The sequence below is a fragment of the Ochotona curzoniae genome, unplaced genomic scaffold (genome assembly GCF_017591425.1).
Source record: "Ochotona curzoniae isolate NIBS_2020 unplaced genomic scaffold, NIBS_Ocur_1.0 contig_3502, whole genome shotgun sequence".
Classification (NCBI taxonomy): domain Eukaryota; kingdom Metazoa; phylum Chordata; class Mammalia; order Lagomorpha; family Ochotonidae; genus Ochotona; species Ochotona curzoniae.
Window position 1 is genome coordinate 451,201 of NW_024465886.1, and position 21,201 is coordinate 472,401.

The window sequence follows — 21,201 nt, forward strand, 5'->3', positions numbered from 1 at the left end:
GTCAGCACGCAGGAAGGGCTTAGTGGACACAGCAATGCTGGCAGCCAGCCCTTCCGGAGGCACCTCACTTGGCCAGGGTCATGCCATCGCCCGGGGTGGACCATAGCCAGTGAGAGCGATTCAGGAGCTATGGGAGGTTCAGCTGGCAGGCCCAATGAGACTGAAGCACCTCAGCGGCACCAGGGTCTTCCTGGGGTCTGGCCGGCTGCCCCATCGGTGCCTGGCGCCCCGTGGGCTTCCGGCCGCTCCCTCCACATGGGCCCCAGAGGCATTCCTTCCTGCACATCCTGCTGTCTCGCAGCCTGCCGCCCTGGGAACCCAGTCTGTGTCCTCAATCCCAGCAGCCAGACTCACTGCATCTCCTTCCTAATTTCCTTTCACATCAGTTTCCGTTGATTTCTCATCTTCCAGATAAATAGCTAAGAACAAAATGTTATTAAATTCCCAGAGCTAGATTCTACAAAGAATCAACTTCCTCTTTGTGTTATTGTTAATTTTTTTAAGAGCAGTTTGAGTTTCCCAAGAAAATGAGCAGAAGGTTTGCAACGTTTTCTTGTCCCACGGCCTATTAACATCAGCTTTGTTTGATAACAGGTGTAGATAGTGGCAGTTAGATCCCTAAAGACAAAACTCATTAAAATTGTCTACTGAACTTTGTAAATGCTACTTTCCCCCTAAACTTAGTCATTTGAAAGAAAAGAGAACTGGCATGGAGACGGGAGTGGAAGGCAGAAACAAACATGCTCTCGGCTGGTCTGCTCCGCACGGTTGGCCGGGCTGCAGCCTGGACCCCAGAACTGAGTCTGGGTTTCCACAGGCGGGAAGGGCCGGACCCTGCGCTCTTAACCCACCCTGGGCAGCCTGCGAGGTTCCGGGGCAGCAGGAAGCCGGATCGGAAGCAGAGCGTCAACTTGATTCTAAACAGGCTCTCTTGTGGCCTGCGTCACAGTGAGCCATCTCTAAAACAGGCACAATAATGAGGTGGATTTAAACATACAATGCATCCTAACTCCAGGCAAGGATCCCGAAAACGGCACACATTTTATACAGAGTTGGCACAAGACCCTGGGAATGTTGGTTTCCTATGGTTGCTATAACTCATTGCATAAATACAATAACAGAAACTTATTCTCACACTTCCAGAGGCTGAAAGACCAAGCTCCACTTTACTGGATCAACGTCGAAGTTGCGGGGCTTGGCACTGTGGCACTGTTGGCACCAAGGGGCTTGCTGCCACCCTGGCACCCCATCTCAGAATGCTGCTTTACGTCTCCCAGCCGCTCTGCTTTCCATGCGGCTCCTTGCTCAGGTGCCTGAAGAAGGAGCAGAAGGCTGCCCAAGGACTTGGGTCGCCGGCAGCCCTGTGAGAGACTCCGGATGGAACTGCGGCCTCCAGGCTTCAGCCTGGGCCGGCCTCGGTCCTGCAATCATCTGAAGAATGAGCCACAGATGGAAACTGCCCTCTTCTGCTACTGTCCCTTCAGACCGAGAAACCAACCAACAGAATCAAGCCTCTTGGGAGAATCCTTTCCGTCCCTCCGCTCTTGTGATGGCTGCTGCCATTCCTGAATGCATGGCCGTCTCACCACAGACTGCTGGATTCCGCTGGCTCCTCAGGTGTCAGCATAGAACCTCTCTCTGTCTTTTTCTTCAGGGTCAAAGTCATCGATGAGAACTCGGAGCCATCGCCCAGTTCAGGAGCCGATCCTTAAGGCATTCACGGGGGCCAGGCCCCGGGCTCCTGTTACCGTGGAGGAGGCACACCGCACACGGTGACACAGCTCCTGTGTTGTCTTCATAAGGTATACCTTTGCTTCTCAGTCACTTCCAGTTTGTTGTTGAAAACCACATGCCATAAATATGTATTTAATTATATCTATACATATTTATATATTAATTGTATTTAATATATTTATATGTAATATAATTATATATAACTTGAAAGGCAGAGAGAAACAGACCCAGCTCTTCCATCTGCTGGTGCTTGGCTTGGGCCCAATCAGGGTCTGCTGTGCGGGTGGCAAGTACCCAGGTCATGAGTCCATCTTGCAGCCTCCCTCTGGCTGCAGAAGCAGAAAGCTGGATTAGAAGTGGAGGCAGCAGGGCTCAGTGTGTCACTGGGCTATGGACATGTGGGCCTGGCTAGCAGCGACATGATCAGACAACAAATGTCCTCCCCTCGGGAACCTTTCTTTGCTTCTCCTGGAAGAGGCCCTGGCGGCCAGAGGCGGTTGATCAAGGCTGACGCCGGACGCTGTCCCCAAGGCTTCTTTCCAAGGCTTGAACTTATTTGCTGGTGCATTTTAGCACCGATTCCCCAGAAACGTGTCCCAGACACCTGTGATTCAGGAGATGAAGGGGACATTTGGAAATGTAATCCCCCTTTCCGCCACCCCCGCCCCAAGTGCCCTTAGAGCCAAGCGCTGGAGACACCTAGTACTTCCACGAAGTCCGCACAGGGATTGTCCTTCTCACCTGAGGAATGCATTATGGTATAATGACAACTTTTAACAGGGTGGAGAAAAGAAACAAAGTAGAACAACCCTGAGAACTGAATGCTTGTGTGAGTACAGCGTTCGCTGGACCACTCTCCTACTGGCGGACTTCCAGTGCCGACTGAGGCAGAGGGTGAGGACGGGCGGACGCTGCAGCCTCGCGGGGTCACTAGCTCGCCGCCTCGGGGATCGGAGGGGCCGCCCGCACTGCTGCCTCGGCGGGAGCCAGGGCTTTCCGCGGGGAGAGGGGCGGTGCGGCTGGAGGGCGGGGGTGTCGGTGGAGAACTTGTGCGTTGGATGGGCTGGGTTGTGGCTTGGCGCACCGCCTCCGCGTGCGACAGCGGCTCTCGGGGAAGGGGAGGGGAGACGCAGGTATATTTAATCCTGGCCTGAGACCGGGGTACTGGGTCGTTTCCAGCCACCCGAGGAGCTGGCTCTTCCTAGGGGCCTGCGAACTCAGCGCCCGTGGCTGCCCAGGTGGGGTGGACCGTGGCGCGGCGATCCGACGCATGCACAATTGGGGTGGGAATGTGTGGGTTCCTCTGGGGGTGATGGGGCGCAGAGTTGGGCTGAGCCCCCGGCGCTCCACCGACAGGATCCAGCTCGGCGGGCGGGCGGGCTCAGCGACGGAGCTGGAACGTAAGGTGATGGGGACGACCGAAGACGCGCGCCCTGAAAGCCGCCGGAGCCCGCAGCTGCAGCCCGGGGCCGGGGCGTCATTCCTGCGCGCGGCAGCGAGCGGCGCTGAGCGCCCGCCGGCCGTGCACGCCGAGCCGGGAGGAGCCCCGCGCGCCCGGCGCCGCCCCCCGCGCCGCCCCCCGTGCGCCCCGCGCCGCCCCCCGCGCCCGGCGCCGCCTCTCTCCCCGCCTCCCCGGCTCCGGCCCAATCCGCTCCCCGGGCCCGCGGAGCCGGGTAGCTCGTCCGCTCGGCCGAGGTGGAGCGCGAGCCCAGAGAGCCGGCGCCCGGCGACCGGGGACCCGCGGCCTTCCCTGTGCCCCTCGGCTCTGCCCCGGCCGCCACCTCCTGGCACCGAGGCGTGACGCGCGGGCCGAGCCCCCCGAGGGGCGGCTGGCCGGGAGAGCGCGGGCCGCCGGGCGCAGAGCGAGCCGAGGCCCCGGCGGGCGGCTCGGGCGAGGGAAGTGCGCGGCCGGAGCTCAGTTTCCCCCGCGGGCTGCGGCTGCCCGGGCTGAGAGGCGCGGGGCGGCGGGCGCTGCGTGGCCATGGCGAGGCGGCCCGGCGCCGGGGACGGCCGCAGCCCTGCTCCGCGCCCCCGCACCGCTGCCTAGACACCTGAGGCCACCGACGCCGAGCGGGGGAGGGGAAGGTAAGCGCGGCTCGCCCGCCGCCCGCCCGGGCGCTCCCGCACCTTCCCGGCCCCCGGGCCTCCCCTTCTTTGGTTTGGGAGCAGCCAGACGTGGCCCGGAGTCAGACCTCCTCCCTGAGAAAGGATGCCCGGGAGCCGAGTTCGGGTGGCTCCGTGGCCCTCCGGCTTCTCGCCGGCTCCAGGGGGAAGGGAACAATGGGGCTTTGAAAGTCCGTGTGGCCGGCGCTCCCCTTTGCGCCCAGGGGGAGTGAGCCCCACAGGAAGCGGCCGTCGGGGCCAGGTTGCTGGAATGTGTACGGTGGGGTCCCGGCCGCAGTGCGCGCGCACGCCTTTCGGGGTGATCTTTGTCTCCTCTCTACTCGGCGGACTTGGTGGCCCCTCCGCACCCTGCCGAGCTAAGGCAGGGCTCTGAAGGCTCTGCGTCTTTTCTCCCAAGCCGGAGGCAGAGCGGTAGCACCAGAGCCCCAACTGCCAGCTTTTCCTTGCAGAGTCGGGGGCGGGGATGTCTTGGCAAGGCAAGGGGTGGGGGGGCCTTCCAGGGTAACCCCAAGTGCCGCAGTTCCTGCAGAGGACGCCCCCTTTCTCAGTAAAAGCCGGGTGCGCGCTGCCTGGGGTTGATGGGTGCCGCCCGACCTTGCCCTGCCGCGGAACAGTTCACTTCAACTCCCGGGGTAAGGTTAGGAAAACAGTCTTTGATCCGGTTCCCCTTTCATCTGCGCTTGGGGCTGAGGATGGAGCACCCCGTGGTGCTCGCTGGCTGCCTGCACTTCCCTCCAGCCGTGGTGCGCCCTGACAGCGTGCTGGGACGCCGGGTTCACCTGCTCGGCGTGGGTTCAGTTCCTGTGGACCTAGTGGGCTTTCCGGTGCCAAGTTAGACACCAGGGGAGGGGCAGAGCACCTGAGCTGAAGCACACCTGAGCTCCCTGTGGGCAAGCGCGCGCGCTCTCTCTCTTTCTCTTTCTCTCTTTGCTTGCCTAGGGTGGAGATAGGAACGTGACCCTGGAAAGCGTCCTGTTCTCTGAGGAATTGGTCTGGCGAGCACAGCTCCAAGGGCGTATAGACCTTTGATTCTGACTTTGCCTTTCTGGCCACTCAGGAGGCTTCCTGAACATTGGGGTGCACCGTGCGGGGCATTCTCCTTTCTGCTGAGTGAACCCCTCGCGGTCGTTGAATCTGATAGACTGAGAAAACCTCTGTTTTACTTCATCAGCCTGTGATGCGAGTTAAGCCCCAATTGGCATGTGTGTGTGTGTGTGTGTGTGTGTGTATGAGAGAGAGAGAGAGAGAGAGAGAGAGAGAGAGACAGGGAAGTAGAATTCTCACTGCCTGCTTGCCTGAATTCCTGTGTCAAGGTTGGTTGTTTGAGGAAGGTCTCTTGATCCGGCCTGTAACTTGCAAGTTTTCAAACAGGTCAGAGGTCACAACAGGACAACAGAACGGGCAGTTCCTGCTAGGCAACACCAAGCAGACCTGGTCAAGCCTCAGGCCTGCCCTCCTACAGCTCCCTGAAATGCAAACAGCACAGCCTGGGGGAGTGAGCTTTCCCACTTCCCTCCCTCCTTCCCTTCCCTCCTCCCTTCCCTCTTTTCCTCCTTCCTTTTTATTTGAAAGGCAGTTAGAGAAACAGAGGGGACAGGGAGGAAGACGTCTTCCATCTGCTGCCTCACTCTGCAGTTGGTCACAGTGGCCGGGGCTGGGCCAGACCAGAGCCAGGACCCCTGGAGCTGGCATGCTGGGTCACTCAGCTCCGCTTTCCCAGGTGCCTGGGCAGGGAGCTGTAAGCCGAGTTGGCAGGACCTGAACCAGCATGCCTCTGGAGTCAGTGCCCCAGGCATCAGTTTAGCCAGCTGTGCCACAGCGCTGGCCATGTGGGCCGTTTCTGTACTTGGGAGTGTATATGTGTTAGCTGTGTGTCTCCGTACAAGTTTCTGAAGGTTAGAAAAGTGACTCACATTTCAGAAAGAGAAAACTTCATACTCACTGTCTCGCGGTGGTTGTGGTATCACCTTTGGGATGCAGTGTGTGAATATGTGATTGTGAATGGTTCTGAAGTATATGCGAGTGTCCCGTCCTCCTTGCATCCAGTGAGCACGTGTTATTTACCTGTTGTGGAGCCATCTTGACACCTGCTGGGGCAGTGCGCCTGCTGATTGGGAGTTGGATGGCTTGTGTGTGTGGTGGTTTCTGTAAGATGCAGCCTCTGCTTCTGGGGAAGTGAGTGTGGCCAGGGAGACAAGGAAATGGACAGTAAGGTTCAAGGATCTGTGCACATCAGGGGCTTTAATAAGGCGTAGGAGGAACATCACGCTGGTGGATTTAAAGTAAGGGAAGTGTTTTGTGAAGAATAAGTTTATTAGATCCAACAAAATAGCGGAGATGAGAGACTGGTTTAAAAGGTGCAGCCTGCAGGCCTGAGGTCAGCCTTGGGTGTCTAACAAAGGCTGTGCGAGTGCTGCCTTTGTTAGTGAGGCCAGGCCTTTCTTGCTCACATTGTTTCTTTCGCTGTGGGATGAGCTTTAAAATGCTTTATAGAATCTTTGGAGGGTCAAATTTGAGATGTGTATGCTAGATGCAATATAAATTAGCTGGTATCAAAAGGAACTTTGAAAGTGTGTGTGTGTGTGTGTGTGTGTGTGTGTGTGTGTGTGTGAGAAAGCTCTAAATGGAGATTAATCCCAGCTTGATCCCGCTGGTCTCAGCCATGCATTTCCATTTGATTGGCTCTTTTCCAGAATGTTCAGAACACCAGAGTGAGCTTCTGAGCTGGTGAGCTGTTGTGGTGTGGTGTGCCTTCTCCGTGCAGGCCTGTTCCCATCCCGCCCCAGGAGACTTGATTGCATTTGGGCTGTGAGCATTCATTAGCGGCTGGGCTGTCTGAGGGCGGTGCAGGAGGCGAGGAGGGCTCGCCGGGGATTGCACGGTGACATCTGTGGTCTTCTGCCACCCCCTTGCCCAGCTGGCTCCTCTCCTCTGTCCCAGAAGATGACTGTGGGAAAGGAAAAAAAAATAGGCTCTGTTTCTGCATTTTTGAGACCATGAAAATCTGATCTTACTAGGGTTCTGCGTTTGTGAAAGGGTGTAATTTTTGACTAGACTGCTAAAGAAAGGCTAATCACACCAGAGCAACAGCTGCTATCTAGGTGTAATTTGAGTCTGGAAGCAGTGCTTGATTTAATTCTCGACTTGAAATGGACTTAAGCTCCTTGGACATTTTAATAAATTGCCTTTGATATAAATCCAAACTGAGATATTTGGAACCATCAAGTTAAAAATGACTTTTTTTTTTTTTTTGAGGGGAAGGATTGATAGGAATGTGAATCCCTTTTCTGGACCATGCTTACCGGCAACAATGCTTCACAAAGTTTGTAGGAAAAAAGAAAAGATAAATTGACCTTGCAATTTTTTTTTTAATCTTGGCATACTGTTTTTTTTTTTTTGTATTATATATTTTCCATGAACTTTTGGAAGATTCCCTGGAATGCTGAATCTTAGCATGTAGTTCTGAGAGATTTAAGAATTTTGCTTGCTTGCTTTTTATTTATCTGAAAGGCAGAGCAACAGCACGCATGCACAACCCTCACATTGACTACTTTACTTCTCCAAGGTTTGCAGGAGTCAGGGCTGGGCCTGGAGAAAGCGGGGAACCCACCGCACCGTCCTGCTCTCCCGGGTGGGGAGCACACTCCTGAGCTCTGAGCCGCCCAGGGTGCATTGGCAGCAAGCCAGATACACAAGCAGGGACTTACCCCAAGGTGCTTAAAAGTACTGAACTAAGGGTATCGGGCCCAGAGAGGTCAACTGGGCAAGCAAGGGCACCCCAAGGTACTTAAAAGTACTGAACTAAGGGTATCGGGCACAGAGAGGTCAACTGGGCAAGCAAGGGCACCCCAAGGTGCTTAAAAGTACTGAACTAAGGGCATCGGGCCCAGAGAGGTCAACTGGGCAAGCAAGGGCACCCCAAGGTGCTTAAAAGTACTGAACTAAGGGCATCGGGCCCAGAGAGGTCAACTGGGCAAGCAAGGGCACCCCAAGGTGCTTAAAAGTACTGAACTAAGGGCATCGGGCCCAGAGAGGTCAACTGGGCAAGCAAGGGTACCCCAAGGTGCTTAAAAGTACTGAACTAAGGGCATCGGGCCCAGAGAGGTCAACTGGGCAAGCAAGGGCACCCCAAGGTGCTTAAAAGTACTGAACTAAGGGCATCGGGCCCAGAGAGGTCAACTGGGCAAGCAAGGGCACCCCAAGGTGCTTAAAAGTACTGAACTAAGGGCATCGGGCCCAGAGAGGTCAACTGGGCAAGCAAGGGCACACAGGGAATGAATGACCACACCTTCTGTTTCCAAGGAGCACTAGTCCCTCCTCCTGTTGTCATTTCTTACTGTCTGGCTCTGTTAGCAGTTTTATCACTTTCATGTTTGAGTGGTAAATCAGTTTTCTTTTGGGCTTAGAAACCCATGGTGCCCAAGTTTATGGCAGACACTGTATGGTTCTCACTTCTTAGTACTTTCATGTGATAGGGTGACTGTGCTAGGACTTGTGGAGAAGTTCTGTTTGAAAAGGAACCAAGTGTAAGACAGGTTGACTTGGATTTTCCACAAACAGGATGAAAATATAAAATGCTGTAGATGTGTGTGTTGCTTTTCGGAGAGGCAAGTTTCTCACACTGTGATTCAGATGTGTACATGTGCATCACAAGGACAGCCTGGTCACGTTTGCTTTTTCTGAATGCGCTGTGGGAAGGCTAATGCTGGCTGTCCAGTGTTTAACAGGCACTTTATCTCAGTGAGCTGGTGCTGGCCATTGTGGAGAGAAGCGCAAGGTGTAAGTTCTGCATGAAAATGTCTCTGCAGAAACAGTGAAATGGGCTAGGATGCCGTGTATATCTTCAAACACAGAATTGCTGCCCCCGCCAAGTGAGTGCTTTGATCAAGAACATAAGTCTGCTTTGATATTATTATCACCAGACTGCCTTTGCAAGCAGAGTATAATGTAACGATCCACTTTGTTATGTAGTGATGTGGTTAGCTTTTCATATTGCCCACTCAGGGCTCCTCCAAGGCCTGGGAGTGCAGAGGGTGAGGGAGAGCCCTCCTTAGATGGGGGCCTGGCTCTCTCTGCCTGGTGTGTCTGTTCAGTATGGGGTTAGCTGTGCTTACATGTGTCATTAAGACATTGCTAACTAGCACACTTGCAATTTAAGACCAACTGCACTGCGTCCCTAGGGAAGTACTGTTTGGGTTGACGTAGAGTTTGATGTATATGTCACACAACACAGACGTAGCCACCGTGCTCCAGACGTGGGCAGACCTCATTTCTCAGTCGCCCTTACAAGCAAAGTTGGGACTGGTTAGGGTGGTTTTTACCAGATTGCTGGGTTACACTTGGAAGACTGCCTACCTGCTGTAGTCAGGATGGCCTCTGCTCACGGTGACTCACTTCTCTGGGTAGTACTCACACACAGTGAAATTGGGAAGTTAATGATTAACATTGTAGACAAGGGAAAGATGGAGTGTAGCCCCAGGACAGATGTCTGATTCCTGTTGCAGAAGCAATAAGAAAGAATGAGTCATTGAGTTTCTTTTTTTCTTTTTTTTTTTAAGTTATGATTTTAAAAAAAAACACCATTCAATATAACTCAACTCCAAGTACCACTGTATGATCACCTTTGATGATTTGAAAAAGTCACCGATTATTAATAAGCAAGAGGGGGCATTCATTGCTCAGAAGGTCTGGCTGTTCCCCAGCCTCCTCCTTCATAGACCACATAAACACAGCACTGCACAGGTGGAGAAGCCGACAGTTTGGTGGGAAATAGCATGTGTGTGAAAGTAGCGCTCAGACGGCCAAGAGCATGAGTCATCTTCCCACCATGCTTATGACATATATTGGTTAATGACAATGGCCACTTTTCCTGGTGCCTCTGCTGGTTGAAAGGCTGCCTCTGCTCGCCATTTGGCCACCCTTGCCAGCGGGAGCCGAGAGATGCCTTTTCTGGTTCTGATGATCGTGTGTGTTTAACCGTCCAGTGTCTCTTCTGGCTTCCTGTTTGCGCTGTGGCCCTGACTTCGTCATATGGCACCTGTTTTCATGTTTTTCTGGCCTCATCCTGTCCCAGCTGAGCCTTGAGGAGTTCAGTCATGGCTCAGTGTGAGGGCAGTGCCTGTTCACTGCAAGTCCTGCCTCTTAGAACTCTCTGCAACCCTCATGCTTGTTGAGCGCAGAGGGAGCTGTTGAGTGGTGACGTCCCTTTGACTTCATGCCCTGGGAAGAGAGCTGGTGGGAACTAAGGCTGTTGGGGTTTGGTGTGCACCTCACCTGCAGGGCGCCCTGCCTCCTAGCTCAGGAAGTCTTTTGGGCATTGCTGGTCAGTGTTGGCATTTTAGTTCAGACCCCATCCCCCTCCCCTAAATAACACAGTTAATTGGTAACGATTGATGAGGGGTGCATCCCAGCCAGTAAATTTGCCAAGGCTGTTAGACAGTTTCTACGGATTTAATAAACTCAAATGATCCCCTCAGATCCACCACCTTGCTTTCTTGGTGCCAACATACATTATAATTAAGTTGTTTATTCAGGTCGTCTCCCTGTCTCTCCATCCTGTACTTGGCAGTCCCAGGAGACACTGTGTGTGTGTGTGTGTGTGTGTTGTTGTTGTTTTTAAACACTGGACCTCCACTGTGCAACTGAGTCTTTATTAGAGATGCTCAAAATTGAACTGTTCCCAGTTTGGCAAGACTAGTTCCACACAGGCTATAGGTTCAAGTTCAGAGGAATAGTGTACTCAGGACCTGATTCTGGAGCTGCTGTTTGCAAAAGATGTAACTTTGATGTTGGATTGAGTAGCCCTGGGCCATTTCATTTTAGCCTGATCATCTTATATTTGTTATCCACAGGATTTCTTGGTTTGAAAGGCAATTCAAAAAGAATCACTCCATGTTGCCTGTTACTGCACACAGGTGATCTGTATACCACCAGACTGTGAACTTGGGGTGCTTCTGGGTTTTGTTTTTGTTTTGCTGACTTTGTATCTGCTGACTTGCCTTTCCCCACATTTCAGCATTCAAGCCGGGTAACTTTCCCAGCCCTTTGGAGTGTGTGCCGGCTTTGTCTTGGGGCTATGGGGAGCTGCGGCCCACAGGCAGCCCTGCGGGGTGGCTGTGAGCTTAATTAAACCAGCCCCGGGCCACACTTTCTCTTGGTCAGCCGAGAGGCTGCTGACAGGCCTGCACCCTGCACGGTGTCCTCCAGCACAGCCCCCAGCCCTCACCCACAGTGTACCGGCACAGCCTGCAGCCCACAGCCCTTACCCACGGTGTCCCGGGCACAGCCTGCAGCCCACCGCCCTCACCCACGGTGTCCCGGGCACAGCCTGCAGCCCACCGCCCTCACCCACGGTGTCCCGGGCACAGCCTGCAGCCCACCGCCCTCACCCACAGTGTACGGGCACAGCCTGCAGCCCACAGCCCTTACCCATGGTGTCCCCGGCACAGCCCACAGCCCTCACTGTCTCAGCAGGATGGAATCCTGTGTTGGGTCTTCCCAGCTGTTTGGGAGCCAGGGTGAAGGGGCTGGTGGTGGGAGGAGGGTGGTGGACTGGGAAGCAGGGAGAGCAAGGATGGGGAAGAGGGATGGTGTCTGGAGTAATCCCAGTAGGAAGAGAGGAAACAGAGAAGAAAGAACACAGGAGCCAGGTGAAGGTGGGATGGCCTTCTCCCTCGGCTCTTGCTTTTTCTTTCTTTCTTTCTTCCTTTTTTTTTGCAGAGTGAACTACCTACCTGCAGATGATCTGCTAGTTATGTCGAAGAGAAAATGACAACATGTTTACGGATTGTGCCTCATGATTTCTGATGGGGGGCAGCCTCGAGCTGCCAAAAGCAAGCAATGAGGGCTTAATTCGGGCTACTGTTGTAAGGGTTAGAAGCAGAGGGGTTCACTTATGTCCCTGATTCAAGTGGACTGGAATACTTTCAGTCTGTTTGAGAATCTATCTACTTCCTTAAAGTTTTGTGGCAGCCTGCTTGTAGAGGCTTAGGCCCCAACTGTGTTCATTGGATTGTTCTTTTATTTTTCTTTCTTCTTTTCGTCTTCTTTTTTTTTTTTTAAGATTTATTTTTATTATTTTTTTATTGGAAAGGTGGATATACAGAGAGGAGAGACAGAGAGGAAGATCTTCCGTCCGATGATTCACTCCCCAAGTGAGCGCAACGGCCGATGCTATGCCGATCTGAAGCCAGGAACCTCTTCCGGGTCTCCCACACGGGTGCAGGGTTCCAAAGCCTTGGGCCGTCCTCGACTGCTTTCCCAGGCCACAGGCAGGGAGCTGGAAGGGAAGCGGGGCTGCCGGGATAGAACCGGCGCCCATATGGGATCCCGGGCGTGCAAGGCGAGGACCTTAACCACTGCGCCACCGTGCCGGGCCCCGTCTTCTTTTTTTTAAAGGCAGATTTGCAGAGAGAAGGAGAGGCAGAGAGAAAGATCTTCCATCCACTGGTTCACTCCCCAAGTGGCCACAATGACCAGAGCTGTGCCGATCGGAAGCCAGGAGCTTCTTTTGGGTCTCCCACACAGGTCAGGGTCCCAAGGCTTTGGGCTGTCTTTGGCTGCTTTCCCGGGTCACAAGCAGGGAGCTGGATGGGAAGCGGAGAGCCAGGATTAGAATCGGCGCCCATTTGGGATGCAGCATATGCAAGGTGAGGACTCAGCCACTGGGCCCTGCTGGATTGTTCTTTACCTCACCTGAGGCCTGTGGTCTTTATATACACACACGCACACACACACACACACACACACACACACACACACACACACACACACACACATTTATTTAAAGGGGACACATTTCATGTATTTTGTAGTGTTTATTCAGGAAAAATGTTTACATGCCATGTACTGTGAGAATAGAATATGTAATACGTTTCTCTGAATTATATATGAAAGGATCTCCTTCCGTGGTACTTTTTGCTGCTGTGCTGTGGAAATGTATTGAAATACGGAGTCTTTGGGAGAGCACTGATCACACATATTTATTTGACTATCTGGGAGACAAAAGGCGTATTTCCGATTGAATGGTGTTGTGTGACCAAGGCTTTTGAGCTCGGTGTTTTATCAGAAGCTGTCATCTGAATCTTCAGGCAGAACCGAATCAGAGGGCCTACTTTCTCTCCCCATCAACGCCGCGCTTTCCCCTTCCTCTGCAATACGCAGTCCCAAATGTCTCCTAGCTCCTACAGTTGGGAGCTGGGAACATGCGAACCCTTAACCGAAGAGACTAGGGGTGCACACTTGGCTTTGGGGCTCTGATGGCCCTTGGGGTGCCTGCATCCCGTATTACATTGCCAGGGTTCAAGTCCTGGCTCGGTTGCCTATCTCAGTTTGTTGCTGGTGTACGCGAGGAGGCAGCAGGTGCCAGTTCACATGGTTGGATCCCTACCACCTGCGTGGGAGACCAGGAATGTGATTCCAGCTTCCAGGTTAGACCTGGCCCCGCCCTTCCGGAAGTGAACTGACAGGTCGAAGCTGTGCCTTTGGGTCACAATGACCTTGGATGCGATCATAATTCCTGTATAGTGTCTGCTTATGAATATTTTTCTTATGTCTTGCTGTGTGTATTCACTTGTTGATTATGCAGTCAGTATATGAGATGGTTCTTCAAGAGCTGAACAAGAGAAAAAGTTTTCTTCAGCCAAATTTTGGCCAGTTGTGCCAAAACTCTTGGAAAGCAGAAGCTGTAATCTGTACCGCTGACTGTTAGATTGGACACAGTCCCCCAAGTTCCCTTCCTGATCCAAATGGAGAAATAAATGACTCAGCGGATGCCAGCTTCTTGGCTGTTCCTGTGAGACAATTTTTCCATTCAAAAAATTAAATTCTCGTAAAAAGTATCGTCAGGATTTGAGAGAGCTTCAGTGAGTGCAAAGAACTGCGTGTTTGGAAGGTGTTTGGAACACCTTGGCTCCTGTCATGGAGCAGTGGACGGAAGAGGACGTGCACTGTGGGCCAGCCTGAGCTGGCAGTCCATGGCTCACCAAAAACTTTGAACTGTTAGGTTCATTGCTTTTCATCAAACCCCTCAAATCCAGAGATCCAGCATCGTCTGCCTGGTTCCGTGCTCTGTGCTTGGCAATAAACACTCTGGTTTTTCCCTACCATTGTGGTCCTTGGTGATTGGTTTGCATACCATTATGGATACTCAGTAGCAGTTCAAGAGGCTGGCCATCTGTTGCGGGAGATGGACAAGGCTTGAGTTAATTGAAACGTGAGACAAAAAGATGGTCCAGTAGGAGTTCTAAACAGCTCAGGGAAGAAGCGGCAGAGTGGGGCCTTCGTGGAATTCTGGGAAGGTATTGTAGAGGATGAGACAGTGCAGTGATTGAAAACTTTAAGTGAGACTTTTTCTAAGTTTTAAAAAATCCTGCCTTTTTTTTTTTACAGGTTGTAAAAGCAAGATTGCCTCTAACACAAATGAAATTTAAAAAATAATTGCTTTCTATGATGACTGTGATTTGTTCTCAGATAAATTAACTTCCTGCTGCTGCCAGCTGTGCAGCCCTCTCTCCCCTTAAGCTACTATTGTAGATAACATTGTTATTTTCCTTCCAAGAGACTTCAGCTTAAAATGCAGTGATTTTTAAAGACGTATTTTAGTCCAAAGCATTAGGTACTTTTTTGGAGGTTCATTTTTTTTCCCCCAACATTTTTAATTTGCCTTTAAAAGTGTACCCCTAGTCTTAGTCATTTAATTATGCATTTTAAACATTTACCTAAAGTACTTATGCAAATTTATAATTGCTTGCTTGATGTAGAAATGTCACTTGCTATCACCCATAAAATACATACTAACAAAACAACTCCCAGGATCATCTACATAGGAAACATTATGCTGTAAAAATTCTCTGGAGGGCACCTCCCGTTTCACATTCTCCCGAATGTATTATCTGTTTGGTCTTAGAGGTGCGGTCAGAGTGTACCAGCCCTGAAAAAAGAATCATGAAATTCTGACATGCTTCTGGGTGGGAATAGTCCTTTAGAAGTTACAGAGTGTTTTGAAGTCTGTAGAGAATTGCTGGCCTGCTGGCTGTGTCCGCCTGCAGGCATGGAGAGCGGGGAACTGTCCTGCCTGTACCCCTGTGAGAGCCCGCCCCAGGCAAGCAGGGATCCACTGCCTCGTGGCTCACACAGCTGTTGTTGAGGTCACCTGGGAACCCGACAGTGTTTCCTTGACTTGTTTCACTCTGCCTGCTGTTTCAAACAAGTGAAATAAAACTGAGAAAACGAAGGTTCCCAGTGCTTTGCCCAGTCTCCCCTTGTGGCGTGGTCCCTGGCTAGGGTTCTCTGCTGCGTGTTGGCATCTGCACCTGCAGCCGGTGCTCTTTGCTTATTGTTGTCAAGTGTATTCTCCCCCTAAATTATTTTTGTTAAAAAAATCCAACCAAATATTTTTTTAACATATGATTTTTTTCTTATTGATATGCCCATGGACTGTTTTACAGAGAAGAGGGGAGAGATGGAATCCTCTGTCAGGTGGTTTGCTGCCCAGCTGGTTGCCATGGTGGGCACTTAAGGCACCATGGCACAATGCTGGCCCCTTGGGGAACATTCTTTACCCCATGGAAGATCAGCATGTAAGGGCTGGCATTGTGGCACAGTGGGTCTAAGCCTTTACTTGCAGCACTGGCTTCCCATATGGATACGGGTTCCAGTCTGGGCTGCTCTACTTGCCGTACAGTTCCCAGCTAATGGCCTTGTGAAGGCAGCACAGGCTAGCCCAAGTACCTGGGCCCCTGCCTGCCTGTGGGGACCTGGATGACGGCTCTGGCTTCTGCCTGGCCCGCGCTGTAGTGCATGGGCTCTGGTCCTGGCTCTGCCTCTGACCCAGACCCTGCTAGCCTGCACCGTGGGAGAAGGCAGGTCACCTGACATGCTTGGCTCCTGACCTCCCACATGGGAGACCTGGGATTAAGGTACAGGCTCTTGGCTTTGGCACTTGGGACCATGCAGGGTATAAACCAGAGCTCGCTCGCTCTCCCTCTCTCCTCCTTTTCTCTCCCTGTACCTCTGCCTTCTAAAGACAAAAGCAAAGCAGCCAGCCGGTCAGAACAGCCACAGTAAGCAGCAATTGCTGATGAGATCCTGGTTGTGTTTCCATTAGTTTCCGGGCTGTGGTGGTTCTGGGCATGCTTACTTGTGGCTTCTGCAGTGTCCGTGTTGGGTTAACTCAGTTTGTGGATAGTTGAGAGCAGTTTGGAGTTTTCCTGAGGCCTGCGTTCTGTGAATTTTTGATGGAAGGGGTAGGGGACTAGTTGGGGATGCAGTGACTTCATTCAGGTGACTGGTCTCGGGAGAGGCCGGCCTTCTCCCTTCCAAAGCCGTTGAGGACGGCAGTGTCGTGCAGGCATTGCTGTGAGAAGATGGTTTAGTGGCGCCTGGTGTCTCACTCCTCTCCCTCTCTTTGGTTGCGAATGAAGGCAAGAAGTTCATTCAAAACTTCCACTTCCACTCAAAAACGTCCAAGTGTCCACTGTGAAAGACATAAAAAGTACAAAAAGGCCTTCTCTTAGTGTGTGTGTGTGTGTGTGTGTGTGTCGGCTCCGGTGTAGTCTGGCGGACTTGCGTGTAGGATTCCGGGAAGATTGATTTGGCTTCCCGGCTCAGCACGGTGGTAATTGTTGCTCCCCAGACTCAGCTTGGGTGTTCCTCGCCTCCCAAATGCTTGGAAAGACTCCAGTTGTGTCATTGTTAAAACCTTGACTTCAGGAACACAGTGTTTGGGTTTGAGTCCTGGTGCTTTATATCTTTTTCATACTATATACCTTTTTGTGAACTTTTAAATATTTGTGAGAAGTAGAAGCTCTTGACTGGGCATTCCCCCTCATGGCCATAAAGGCCAGAACTGAGCTGAGCTAAAGCTGGGAGCCAGGAGCTTCTTCTGGGTCTTGCAATGCGGTGCAAGGTCCCAAGGTCTCAGGCCACCCTCCTCTGCTTTCCCAGGCCACAAGCAGAGAATCGGATGGCATGTGAGGCAGCTAGGACAGGAACCAATGCTGGCACCACAGGGTGGAGGATTAGCTCGCTATGCCACTGCCCTGACCTCTTGACCTCTGTCATAAACACTTTAAGGATCCTTGGTACTCAAAAGTGTGGCCACCTGATTTAGTGTCACTGGGGTACATTTTTTTTAAATAAATGTAAGATTCAGGAATCTGTTGGCATGAACTGAGCCCCGGGCACCAAGCTCAGGCATGTACATTTGTAATGGGCTTCCCTGGTGATTCCAACAGTGTTAGAATGGAGAACAGTTGATTTAGGAGAGTGGCTCTCCACTTAGATGTAAGTCATGGGGAGGGGATTTACAAAACACAGCTGCGTGGGTTCCGGGCTTTGCTCTTGGTTTGTTGTTTGGGGTTGGCAGTGGGTACCAGCATTAGGGAGCCATTGGGGAGTGCAGGCGGCGGCCAAAGATGAGTAGTAAGTAGGGAGATTGTTGACATGTTTGTGTCTGAGACATAAGGCTAAGTGTATATTCATTCTGTGGAAAACTTACTATAGCACTTGCCAAGGGCTGGAGGGGGCAGGATGAGAAAAAAGTTCTGGCAGTGCGTAGTGGTGACGATGGTACGACTCGTGCAGATGTGTTCGCTGCTGTTGAGCTGAAAGCACACTGAGCTTTGCGTTATAGGTGTTTTACTACGATTAAAAAATACTAAGCCGCCTTCTGAATCTCAGTATCTTTCTCTTTTCAGAGTGACAGGGTATCATGAATGCCGCTGGTTCCAGGGGCCCCTCCCCGGCGTACCTGCAGCCTCAGAACGGGAGCAGCCATCGCTCGTCCGGTTATGTGCCAGGGAAGGTGGTCCCCCTGCGGCCCCCGCCGCCTCCAAAGAGCCAGGCTGCGGCCAAGTTTACCTCCGTCAGACGAGAAGCCCAGGCCACCTTTGCCTTCTCGCCGGAAGAACAGCCCAGCCAGAGAGAAAGCCGGAAACAGAAGAGACACAAAAATACTTTCATTTGCTTTGCTGTAACAAGCTTCTCATTTTTTGTTGCACTTGCCATCATTTTAGGAATATCCTCAAAATACGCTCCGGATGGTGAGTGTGTATTTGTGCGTATATACTTGTGTGTGTGTGTGTGTGTGTGTGTGTGTTAGTATGCTTGTGTGTGTGCACAGGCGTGTACATTCAGTGCAGTCTTGGAGAACAAAGCAAGGGAGGAAGTCGGGTAAAACTTTGTAGAAAATTTGCTCTGTTGAGTTGGCCATAGCTACCAGTTGTGTTATTAGTATGAGGTGTAGCTTATTGTGAATGAAAGCAGTTGTTCATGGAGTGCACTGAATATTTTAGAATTGAAGGATTATTTTTTCCTTTCCATTTCCCAGTCTGTCCCTGTCTCTTGGATTCTCTTTTTTTCAAGAGATAATTTTTTTTTTCATTTACTTATTTTACTTGACTGAGCTGCTTTCTCCCAGGTGTGTGTTAGCAGGACTGGCATGGGACCCCAGGCCCGCCAGGAAGGAGTGCAGTGCTTTAAAACTTTTACTGAAGTTTTAAGACAGTGCAGTCTCATCCTTTGTAAAAGTAGGTACGATTTGTGATAGATTGTTCTAAGTGCTAGATTTGATTTATTTTTTAGGTAAGTGACTAAAAATAGTAAGATTTGAAATGGAAGACAGTTCCAACCGAGGAACTTAAAATGCTTTTGTGTAACAGTATTAACTCAAATATCTTATAATGTCTTTGCTTCTTAAGTTGGTATCAATACTTTGAGTGGTTTCAAAGAAGTTTGCGCATCAGCCTCAAATCCAAAGAATCCATCCCTTCTTCCTAAAAACCAGAGGGCTTCGGGGTGTAGAGTCAAGCCCTGGCAGTTCATATCGGGCACCTGATTTATTTGAATGTTTTGGTAAGCTTTACATATTTGAAAGTTACAGATGGACAGAGAGAGAGAGAGAGGAAGATAGAGATTGAGAGAGAGGGGGTTCGATTCCTTCACTGGTTCACTCCACAGCTGGCTGGAATAGCGAGAACGGTGCCTGGCTGAAGCCAGGAACCAGGAGCTTCTTCCAAGTCTACCACATTGGTGCCCAGGGCACAAGCACGTGGGCTTTCTGCTGCTGGTTTTCCCTGGCTGCGAGCAAGGAGCCAGATCAGAATGGAGCCTCCCAAACGTGAACTGGCTGTGGTCATATGGGATGCTGCACTTCAGGCGGAAGCCCTGTGGTGTTGACTTTGTGGGCCCTTCTCCCAGCAGAAGAGCCAAGATCACCACTTCTGTTCACACTGCCCCAGGTAACTGGAGGAAGGGCCTGGTAGTCCTGGCGGGCAGTCAGTGCCAGATCGCTGGCCGTAACGGATGTTTTCCTATTCCCGGAATGGCTCCAGTTGTTGATGGAGTTCCTTGAGTCAGCATTTTTCAGGTCTGCATTTTGGCAGCGTCCGTGTAGATGATCAGTGGAAAGATCTGGCACATTGAAATAGTTCAGGGTCCGCTGCTCTGCGGTCATTGCAGCTACCTGCACGCTCACTGCTGTACGGGTGGGCACCCACGAGGGTGAGGCTGCCCAGCTAGCGCCCAGTGCTTTCTGCCAACCTGGCATTCACTCGTTACCTGCATTTTCCTGGGAGGAAGTGGGACTTTTGGTGATGATTCTAATGAAGACAGTTTTCCCGAGGGATAATTAGAAACAATGAGGAGGAATTCTGTCACCATGGAAACCGGCTCCGCGTCTCTGGTGCGGCGCTTGTTCTGGCTGTTGGCTTCTTGTGCAGCACCGTGGACAGTCTTGCTGCATGTCTCCTAGGAAAGAGGTGGAAGAAAGCTCCAGAAGTCCATGGTGGGGCTGTGGGTTAAACTGCTGCTCGGGTCACTCACACTCCATATCTGAGTGCCTGGAATGAGATCCCAGCTCTGCCCTCATCACTCCCTGCGAACACCTGGAACCTTGGCACGCACATGGGACACTTGAGGAGTTCCTGGCTCCTGGCTTCAGCTTCGCCCAGCTCTGGCGATTGTGGGCATGTGGCTATTTGGAGAATTACCCAGTGGATACAAGATTTTTTCTGTCTCTTTCCTCTCTCAATCTCTGCTTCTGTATCTGCCTCTAAATAAGAAAACAAAAAGTGGTTGCAGGAAGCAGGAGCGGCTGCCCTGCCTCGGCCTGCAGTCACTGTAGTTACTGTCCAAGGGAAAGCCCCGGCTGGGCGTCCTGGGTGCTTAGCAACAGAAGGGGTGGCTGTAACTCCTGCCCAGATGCAGGAAAGAATGTTGAAATCCACGTGTAAGTTTTTAGTAATCTGCATCTTTTCCATGAATGCCTGGAGGACCCTTGGAGAATCCATCCTTTGGGGTCTGCGTGCAGTGCCGCCTGCAGGAAGCTGCCGTGCTTACTCAGCCCCTTCCTTTGTGCTGAGTCTGTTCACACCTAAACTACAAGGTGGCTCCCCCACCACCCACACATTCTATGCTAGACTGTAACCTCTGAGGGAATGGGTATTTATCTTATTCTTCATAAGGTCAAATACAGGCTCCCTGTCCCCACCCTCCCTGCCCACATCTTCTAAGTTATGTGGCAATGCAGGCTACTTTCATGTTTCATTATTAACTGTTGGAGTAGCAAATTCTTACTCTAGTACAAGGACTGCATTAGTAAAAAACCTCATTTCATAAATGGGGAACTTCCAATCACTGTTTGCTGAGTAATTGTGGGGGTTGCTTCTCAAATGTGTCATTTCCTCATCTTTGAAAAGTCATGGCTTTGGCTGTTTGCTTCCTTTAAGTATGCATGGGGCCCAGTGCAATAGCCTGGTGGTCAAAGTCCCCACCTGACATGTGCTGGGATCCCATATGGGCCCTGGTTCGAATCCCAGCAGCCCCACTTCCCATCCAGCTCCCTGCTTGTGGCCTGGGAAAGCAACCAAGGATGGCCCAAAGCCTTGGGACCCTGTACCTAAGTGGGAGACCCAGAAGAAGCTCCTGGCTCCTGGCTTCATCAGCTCAGCTCAAGCAGTTGTGGCCAGTTGGGGAGTGAATCAGTGGTTGGAAGATCTTTCTGTCTTTCCTTCTCTCTGTAAATCTGAATAAACACTCAAACACATAAAAATAAATCTTAGAGAAAAGGGTGTTAGTGGAGATGATGATGTGTCTTGATCTTTGGCCTTGGAGAGAGATTCTGTTCTCGCCTACTCAAGACTTGAGTACACAGGAAGGAACTTGTGAAAACTAGCATACTTATTCAGCAATTTCCATTTCTTCTGGTCAGTATGTCACAAACATGCTCAGTTTTCTACAGACTCTCCAGTCAGTGTCTGAGGACTGTTCATAATTTTGCCTCTTACTCTAATAGCGATTTGTTTGTGGAGTTGATGACTCAGGAGAGCCTCAGTTTTATCTTGT

At 51.5% G+C, this 21,201-nt stretch overlaps 2 protein-coding genes across 2 annotated transcripts in view; one reads left to right on the top strand and one right to left on the bottom strand.

The window, feature by feature from the left end:
• Nucleotides 1–2,664: 2,664 nt before the first annotated feature.
• On the bottom strand, nt 2,665–3,717 carry LOC121157003 (5E5 antigen-like). Its single transcript, XM_040980956.1, has one exon. The coding sequence runs from the start codon at nt 3,715–3,717 to the stop codon at nt 2,665–2,667; it is 1,053 nt and encodes a 350-aa protein (XP_040836890.1).
• The window catches only part of CEMIP2 (cell migration inducing hyaluronidase 2), a 67,634-nt gene continuing 50,028 nt past the window's right edge, over nt 3,596–21,201 (top strand). Inside the window, exons 1-2 of the mRNA XM_040980941.1 lie at nt 3,596–3,819; nt 17,556–17,900. Coding sequence (XP_040836875.1) covers nt 17,570–17,900 — 331 coding nt within the window. The 5' untranslated portion in view covers nt 3,596–3,819; nt 17,556–17,569. The remainder of the gene's footprint in view (nt 3,820–17,555; nt 17,901–21,201) is intronic.